This window comes from Dunckerocampus dactyliophorus, chromosome 4 (assembly GCF_027744805.1).
Source record: "Dunckerocampus dactyliophorus isolate RoL2022-P2 chromosome 4, RoL_Ddac_1.1, whole genome shotgun sequence".
Lineage (NCBI taxonomy): Eukaryota > Metazoa > Chordata > Actinopteri > Syngnathiformes > Syngnathidae > Dunckerocampus > Dunckerocampus dactyliophorus.
Window position 1 is genome coordinate 25,895,131 of NC_072822.1, and position 9,870 is coordinate 25,905,000.

The 9,870-nt window shown below is 42.3% G+C and overlaps 1 protein-coding gene across 2 annotated transcripts in view; it reads left to right on the top strand.

The window, feature by feature from the left end:
* The first annotated feature begins 270 nt into the window (after positions 1–270).
* Positions 271–9,870, top strand: part of bicdl1 (BICD family like cargo adaptor 1) — a 31,160-nt gene continuing 21,560 nt past the window's right edge. For both annotated transcript variants that reach the window (XR_008569945.1, XM_054772480.1), the window contains exons 1-2: positions 271–946; positions 3,748–3,963. Coding sequence is in view for 1 of the 2 variants with exons in the window: in XM_054772480.1 (XP_054628455.1) it covers positions 506–946; positions 3,748–3,963 (657 nt within the window). In the remaining variant the exon portion in view is untranslated. The remainder of the gene's footprint in view (positions 947–3,747; positions 3,964–9,870) is intronic.

Here is a 9,870-nt window from a genome sequence, read left to right on the forward strand (position 1 = left end):
TAAACAAAATAATTCGTATTTTCCGTACATCTATAAGGATGTCTGTCGAGCCGTTTAAATACCTTTATTTGCCTCACGTTCTCCGTTGATGGTGGCCTTGAACGGCATCTTTCTGCTCATGAGCGGAGGTGACACATCTGTGTGAAATTACCAAAATATGGCGCGATCGCTCTCAGCCAATGGCCTGGTGTCTTAGAACAGGTTGCAGTTTACGTCATTGGCGGGGCGGGAGCGCGCATTGAAGCAGGGCAGGCGACTGAGCATGCAGCGGGATCGCGCTCATCTTTCCCTCAGCCTGGCGTCTCTTGAGTAACAGGCTGACAGTAATGGAGGACCTAGAAGAGCACTGCGACGGGATGGAGGCTGACCAACACACCATGTGGATTATACCAGGATTAAAAACATTTGCTGTGTCTTTGTAGGGAGTTGTTTTCTGGGATTCAGTCAGAACCAGAACTGACTTAACGACGAGCGAGGGACGTCGTTAAAGAGGCCAGAAGAATGGATGAATTTTTCCTTACAAGCCGGTCTGGTCAGCCCAACCCAGTCCGAGCAGGGTGGGTTCACCCGGCGTAAAAACCAGTCGGTGATGTCCGCCTTCTGCCTCGACCTGAACACGTCCGGAGTTGTGAGTCCAGCACCACTGGAGCTGGACAGCGACTCCATGGAGCCACGCCACAGCCAGCCCGGCGGCTGCCCAATGCTTCACGCCGGCTCCGGAGGCCTCGGCGTGGCGTTGGAGGAGGAGCTGGCCATCCTCAGTGAAGAGCAGGGTGACGAGGAAGAGCTCTCGGTGATCCACAACGGAGACTTGCTGTCGCTCTTCCGCCAAAAGGAGAAAGATTTGGTTTTGGCTGCCAAACTCGGCAAAGCTTTATTGGAAAGGAACCAAGACTTGAGCAAGCAGTATGAGAAAATGCACAAAGATCTCCACGACAAATTAGAGGTAATTAGCACTCTTACAATTCCTTTCTGTTCTTACTAGAAACGTGCTTTGGAATGACCAATGGAAACTTTTAGTTCTCTACTATATTCATACAATGCCAAATCTTAACCAAAGTTAGGATATTTGTATTGTGCGGTAGCAAACACAGATATGACCCAAAACCAAAAACACACGTAGCTACAAAAAAAATTCAGCAAATTTAAAAATGCTGCAATCACATAAACGCTGCAGGAACAAACCCCAAAAACATCTGCATGAGAGAAATGCTGCAACTTAAAACTTAAGACGTAATATTTTACAGTATTATAGAGCAGCCGATTTTGTGTTTAACAAAGACGTAAAGACAAATAAGTTAATTCTGCCAACTTTCTTCTGGGCATCCCGCTCTGAGATCCTTCAAGTCTGGTGCCCCTGGTAGCCTGGCTAACATCCGTTTTGTTCCAACACTTGCAGTATTTCTCTCATACAGGCGTTTTGGTTTTTTTTGTGTATTTTTGGCATATGCAGTATTTGTTTTTTCATCCTACAGCTTTTATGTGATTTCAGCATTTTACACACGCACAACCAGACATTGCTGCATGCTTGCTCCTGTCGGCCAGCATAGTGTTGGCGTTTTTCCTCGCCCCTTTATGCCAAATTGTGTTCTGAATCCAAATCGTAATTCTCATTATGCAGAAGCACAACAAAAGTTCATGCAGTCCCGTTCAGTGCAAAAAGACAAAAATATAGCACAAAATCACAAGAATTTACATATATTACAGAAATGATGCGTTACGGACTGAAAATGGTATCCGGGGCGTGTTTTGGACACGCTTTCTGTAGACCCGAAGGCCCTTTATTCAAGTATATGAGACAAATCACAAACAGCAAAGGTTTTCTCAAGACTTTGGTGGAAATGTAGGATCACACACTTCTCCACAAGCATACACCCAATTAAAGAAAGAAAACACAACATACTCGATGTGGGGCGGCCACCTGCCTCGATTAGTTGGTTTTAGATGGTGAGCAACACTGTAACTCGTGCCCAGCATGGTGTTTACTATAGACACTTCATTGCTTTTGTTCTTAGTTTTGAAATCCCTCACTCAATACAACATGTGGGATGAGGCAAAAAAACAGCAGACTAATCCCCTCAGTGTTCACAGCCCTCTGAATCTCCTGTACATCTGTTCAGCCCTTTGATCCATATTCATCCTCATGATGCAGCTCAGAGAATTAAGCTTCTTCCCGATATCACACTCATTGATGTTGTTTTGGGTTTTAACTTGTTTTGCTGGGTACTCTGTTTTGCTACTGTGATGTAACATTTATCCTAGGGTCTTAGGAAGTACAGTACCTTCTTTTGATGTAACCTCTGTCCCTTATTTCGTCAGCGGTGGTGAGCTTCTTTTGTGTTGTAATTCACTTGCATACGCTGAAGTATAATAAATCTGTCAGAAAAGCATTCTGGGCCAGATATCTGCAGACTGCTATGTACTATGCATGTTATTTGACCCCTTTGCAAAGGTAATAAACGGGAAATTTTTCCACAACACTATCCAATGCTCAGAGCTATCAAGTCATCCATAACTATTATGGATAGGACTCGCTATCATATAAATCAGTGGGTTTTGTACCCAAACTTACTGTCATTTCATATGCACACTATGATCAATGGTACAGCTGTGTTGCTGTTTGTCTCCAGTACAATCACTTTTATTCCAAAGATGAGGGACACCACATTCTTGAAGCACCTACAGTAAAAACAGAACACTAATGTTTTCTTAAATGGGAATACTACTGATGAACAGGTGGTCTTCGGGTTACGAACGAGTTCTTCTCCAAGACTGTAATGTAAATCGATTTATGGTGTCGGTGTAAATTATAACTAAAGGAACTCCTAAGTCACTCACACTGTACACAGAACACATGGAGGATATATAACATACAGTGATAAAAAAGATTAAATACAAGAATAAAATAAAAATAATAAAAAGAGAACAACTCTTTACTTTTCTCCCTGTGGTTGTCTTGCAGGCCTTTCTACCTTCTTAAAATATTGTCCCAGGATAGTCCATCCATCCGTCTTCTATGCGCTTATCCTCATTAGGGTCGCGGGTATCCTGGAGCCTATCCCAGCTGACTTTGGGCGAGAGGCGGGGTACACCCTGGACTGGTCGCCAGCCATTCGCAGGGCACATATAGACAAACAACCATTCACACTCACATTCATACCTATGGACAATTTAGAGTCTCCAATTAACCTAACGTGCATGTTTTTGGAATGTGGGAGGAAAAACCCACGCACGCACGGGGAGAACATACAAACTTCTTTCCCAGGGTAGTCTGGAAGGATAACCTCCTTTTCTCCTCCTAGATCTCATTCATTAGCATTAAATAATCTTTATCCTTATTGATGACTGTGACAGCTGAGCAGTTCGGACCAAAAGAGCGCCGATATTGGTGGGCGTGTCTCCCCTCTCTGAGCTTTTTATTATGTTTTATTTTCTCTTCAATGGTGATAGCTTTCCTTTTCTGTGACACACTGCCACAAACTAATTTAACTAATAAAAGGATATTATTGTTCCTCAGTGTGGCAGAGCAGGCACACACTGTATCCATCCACCCAACACGAGGGACACACTGGACTTTTGTGCTGCACGCCGCATCTATTTCGCCACCGGTTCTCAAGCGAACTTGTGTTTACGGACCAAAATGACCTATTTATGAATGGGAGCATGTTCATAACCACGAAACATCATAACATGGAACCGAGGCCCACCTGTAATATTTAATCCTGAACCACTTCTCTTCTCCTGCAGCACTTGGAGCAGGAGAAGCATGAGTTGCGTCGGCGTCTGGAAAATCGGGAAGGGGAGTGGGAGAGTCGTGTGGCCGAGCTGGAGAGCGATGTTCAGCAGCTGCAAGGAGAACTGGAGCGACACCAGGTCCAGTTAAGAGAGGCCGACAGGGACAAAACCAAGACCATCAGTGAATTGTCTGAGCAGAACCACAGATTGCTGGATGAACTTCGAAGGGTGAGGAACAGTGCGTGTGCTTCAGATCTACTGCTTCAGGCAAGATGAGCATGGAAGATTTAATTAGTCTGGGCTTTGAGTCATTGTGTCACATGGCCTTAATGCGACTTAAAGTGCTCTTCCACGCCACATAGAGCCCCGTGCAATAAAAATGTCCATGTGTGCATTTCTTCCTGGGTTGGCAGTGAGGTCAGGTCTCCCTGGCTGATAAAGTGTTCAGCCAAGTGAGGCGTCATAGTGGATGATTTGCCCTGAGCGTGTCTGTCATATTTCACCGAAAGTCATCAGTGTGAAAGGTGTGCTTCAGAAGATTATAGTGAATCATTTAAAGTGATTGGTCTGCGCTCTTATGCAATACCACTCTGCATATTGACAGCTATTGCATGGCAGTCATTATGAATTGCAGGTCTCAGATGAGATGAACTTTTATTAACAACATAAATAGATACAATGGAACCGGTCTCGCTTATGTCGACAACTCGTCAAGGCTCGGTCCACTGTGTCCTTATTAGTTAGAGCTTGATTGGATAATCGATGATTAATAGATTATCCAATTAATCAACAACTATTTTAGTATTTGATTGATCATTTTTTTTATTTAAAAATGTAAATGTCTTCTGATTTCAGCCTCTCATATGTGAATATGTTTTAATTACTTGGTCATCCATGAAAGCAGACCGATTTTTTTTTGTGTTTTAGGCAAAACAAGATGTTCACACACATCAGCTTTGGCTTTGGAAAACAGCGATGGACATTTTCACCTCTTTTTCTGATATGTTGCAGAACAAACCACTAACTGTTTGTGTTTGGTTCATATTGGTTTCGGCCGTCTAGGGCCTACCGGATTATTCGATTAATCAAAACAACAAGCTTCAGTTTAATCGACTAAGAAAATAATTGTTAGTTGCAGCCCTAGTTGACATACATAGTCGACCACTTTTGCTGTGAAAAATCTGTCCATTTATGTCGAAATGTCTTGTAGGATTGTTAAAACGTGCACATTGTGACTTCCTGCTCACACACCGAGTTGCGAACGTTATACGGCAACCGTATCGGCCCGATCTTGTGGCGGGAGCCGATATTATCCGATCTTCAAAATACAGCGGATTGGCAGCCGATCCCAATCCTGAAAATCGGATCGAGACATCCCTAGTTTTTAATATCCATTTTTAGCATAATACAGTGGAATCTGTCTATGTCGGCCCCTCGGACTGGCTGGCTCGGTTGTTGACATAAGCGGTGGTCCACAGATACCGAATGGAAAACAAAAATAGCCATTGCTGGCACATTTATTTGACAATCCAAATTCGTAGATTTGTTAATATTGTTTTCCTTTTTTTGTGTTTTAATATGATCTTTTATATTTTTATTGAACAGAGGTGCAACCGTAATTTCATAGCATGTCTTGACTACCATGACAATAAAACTATTGTCCATATGCAAATCTTTCTTCCGGTGGCTAACAATCCAAAAAGAAAATGGGTGCATTTTGTCAGTTGCTGTGGTAGAATGCAGGTTAATTCTGCCATGCTTTTATTTTGAAGGTTACTTTGCACTTAACAGGAAGTTATTGTGTACTGTGTATTTAATGCTGTGTAAATAGACTGGAGTTACATGTTGCTGTTGTGGTTTCACGCTGCTTAGCAGACTTAACGATGACGTCAACAGTACTACAACATATGTGGACATAAACGGACCCATTTTTCGTAAAAATGAAGTGCTCAAGACACCAAAAAATATTTGAATAAAACCAATTAAAAAATAAAACTATTGACTGAAAACGTTTTTGTGATATTACTGTCATCCTCCAGTACACAAGTATAAAATACAATGAAATGTAGTTGTGATTGTCAAACGCCCCCCAAGTGAGTTTTCCTAACCACCATTATCTCTGTGACGCCATGCCGAGGACGCTTTCCGGCAACCAGACTCATGAAAACACAGCCATGGACACACAGCAAAGCGAAGAAAGAGAAATACAAGTATTCACAACAGTAACACAATAACATTCACTGATATTGTGTTGCGACGAGTAGTTATTCATACATTGTTACTACATACATGTATACATTAGTTTTTCAACATTTACAGAATAAGCACTGTCAGCTGACACTATATCAGTTTTGGACAAAGCAGTTCATTGAGCATCTGATATCACACCCATAATAAAATGGGCCACAACAGGTATGTTGTATCCTAAGATTTGTAGACTACATCTTGTAGAAAACATTTGGATTTGATTACGAACTCCCGGTTTGAGTCGAATGACGCGGTAAACACCGTCTTTTGACTCGGTCTGCTCAAGTGCTCGAGCAAAAGCCTGCCACACACAACAAGCGGGCACAACATGAAAAAAATATACAACAGCAACAACAGAAAATCAACAAAAAATGCACCACAGCAACATGAAAACACTGTATTCCACGCGTAGCTCTGAGAGGGAGTGTTCTCGAAGTGACGCCACACACCTTCATCATCACCATACATCTCACACAGCAAATATGCCTTTCAGTGTTATTTTACACAGCAAAAATAACAAGATTAGCATGTGTTTTGGTGTCATGAGCACTTTAAGCGGGCCCTTTTCACAATCATAATAATACGGTGGGACCAGGAATTGATTAATTAGATCGACATGGACGGGTTGGACTGACTTAAGCGGGTTCCGCTGAATTGTTCCAGTATTATCAGCACGTGTCACATCTTGCCATAGCTGCCTCAACAGCAGTACCTCCTTTTATCAAAGAAGTGCAAAGGACCAGTCAGTTGTTATTCTAAAACGAGCATGGACTCGTGGATCATTAAACTGCCTTTAGTTTGGTTAAAAATGAAGTTGAAAACCTTTTTTCCGGTTGTGATTTGTGTATGTATTTAATTAAGGGGGAAGCATACATTATGGTTCTGGTGACTGAATGAAATTCACATGCATTAATTGCCTGCATCGACCCAGGCCTCATGAGTAATTTCTTATGCACAGGAAGAAGGCAACCTTCTGCTTAACAGAACAAATGAGGTCAATCGCTGTGCATGGTGGTCATTTTCAACGCTTCTATTTGGCTTTGTCTTTCTTTCCCTCATTGCCTGCCTCTCTGTCTGCTCATATTACTAAGCAATGGGCCGTCACTAAGTGATGAGAACTGTTTACAGCTCTGATTGGACACTGAGAATATAAACTCACCCCAGGGAACCCCCTTGTCAGAGGCCTCCTATTTTCATTTGTCCTAAAAATTGCCTGGGAATATTCTCGTTCATCTAGATCATATTCTCAGGACATTGAATCGATTGCAACTGGACTGTTCAGGTTGTCTTGGGCTACGTTCACACTACAGGGTATGATGCCCAATTAGGATTTTTTGTTAAATTCAGATTTTTTTATGTGGTCGTTCACATTACCAAAAAAATGCGTCTTTTTAATTAATGTGAACGCAAAGCGTGCGGGAAGTGACGTGCATGAGCGACAGTACAACGTCACATGCATTTCCGTGGGTTTACGGAAGTAAGGATCGCTGCTCTCCTTAACATGTTCCAAGGATTTTGTGCAACCGGAGAAAAGAAAGAGGGCAAGACTTATGGCCACAGCAATTAATGGAGAACTTGCTGTGACGTCTGTTCCAAAGAGCGTGTGGGTGGCAGGAGTGGTGGGACATTGCCGTAAGCCGCTTGACAGACACTTCCATGCATCCATCCTTCTATGCCGCTTATCCTCACGAGGGTCGCGGGTATGCTGGAGACATAAGACAGCTCTAGTTGAGAGCTGGCCAATCTAGTCTGACTCGAGCTGTCCCAGTCACTGTATATAAACAGTGACTGTGCCAAGGAACTTGTTTTATTCTATCATCTCTGAAAAGGAAGTCATTTCCATAGGACGGCAGTGGCCCTACACGCAGTCACTGTTGTTGTGTCGCTGGGCAAGACACTTCACCCACCTTTCGTCCTTCTGGTTTTTCGTCTATGCCGCTTATCCCCATTAGGGTCGCGGGGGTATGCTGGAGCCTATCCCAGCTAACTTTGGGCGAGAGGCGGGGTACTCCCTGGACTGGTCGGCAGTCAATCGCAGGGCACATATAGACAAACAACCATTCACACTCATTCATATCTATCGACAATTTAGAGTCGCAAATTAACCTAACATGCATGTTTTTGGAATGCGGGAGGAAACCGGAATACCCGGAGAAAACCCCCCCACACACGGGTTATAGTATCTGGAATTATTCCATTATCTGGATCACTCTTTGATATTTTGTAGAACTTGTTGGAACCTTGTCCTGTATTTTTTTTCCAAGTCTTCTGACCATTTTTTGCGGAGTTATATGCACAAATGTAATTGAATAGCTTCTCGATGATTTTAGAAAATTGGGGTAATAAGGAAACTGGTTGGTCATTTGTAAATTGATTTGTTTGTCTCCATTTAAAAAAATTTGAACCACTTTAGCTATTTTTATTTTGTTAGGAAATTTTCCGGTCTGAAATGATGTTACTGATATATATTAAAGGTTCTACACTCTCTCTACTTGCTAAATACAGTAACCATGTCTCGAAATTGTCAACGCGGACCTCTTATGCCTATGAGGTGTGCTATGAAGCAAAACCGGTGATCGCTGGCGCTTGTAAAGTTGGCACTCAGCCAAGTGTAAACAAGTGTAAATAGAACCACTCTGTGTTAAAGGTTTGGACAAGTCCGAATGTCTACGTGTGTTGATCTGATAAAGCTTAAGTAAATAATGTAGATCAAATGTAGAGTTACTACTGCTTCTGCTAGGTCATTAAACACAGCGACAGCTGTTCAACTGCAATAGAAAAAACAGACATGTCACCGAGGTAGGTTGGATTGCAAGGTGTGTGTAAAGCTTCCAATAATGCCTTGCACACTGCCACTTCCATATTATACTGTATTATCATTCATAGTAGCGATGCCATAGTTCAGTCTGGTTGGCTTCTGGTTGCCCTGTTCATGCGATGCAGCTTTTCTCCAAATAACAAATCTCTTCAAATGAGATCTCACGACACCCCCAGTATCTAATGCAACTGAGAGAACAGCTGTGTCCATTGACTTGATTTAGGAGCACTCGAATGCTAGAATTGGTTCAAGGTTTGCGGTTGCCTTTGCTATCCCGCAACAGCAAATACTAAAATGTGTGCATAACATACTATAATGTACGCTATCAGTAATTTTGCCATCCTGTGATGTCACGGGATAATTTCATCCACGATGTCTTTACCGCTTGTTTGCTTCTGGTTATAGACAAAAATATTTAATTAAATTCCACAAAAGTTTGTGGAGGAGTGTGTAGTGTGTCATGGGCCTTGAAAGAAATTACAGTTTGAGGTGGCTCCTGATAAAAAATGAGAATTTGTTTCACTTTTTTTTAATATATATAGGGCTTATTTGGACATTTCCCTAATTGCATTGTAAATTATGCATTTATCGTAATGACAAAATGCAGGCATATGCAGGAGTTGGAAATTTGTCAAGGTGTAAAATTTGGTGCTGATCCAAATTAGGATTTTTCAACCCCCAAATTTTCTACAACAGACCATTTAGGAAACAATTGGCAAAGGTCTTAGGAACAATGTCTTAACAGAGCTCTCAATCAGCGGCAAAAGGATGACCTTGGAAGCAGGGCACTCCAAAAGCAGTGATGTAAGATGCAACACAGAGAGGATAAGCTATAATCCTTAGTAATAGCCTTACCATATGCAACCAGTTGGTAACCAACACAGTTTAGCCCCTCACTCAAGCTAATAACTAATGATGCATTCACACTTGTCATGTTAGGTTAGGTTAAAATAAACTGTGGTGCGTTTGCTCTGGTTGCGAATCGTTTGGTCAAGGGTGACAGTCATTTGAACCCTGGTGCATCGAGACTGCTTGAGAGATGGGTGTCGGTCCGCTTGCAAGTGGACTCA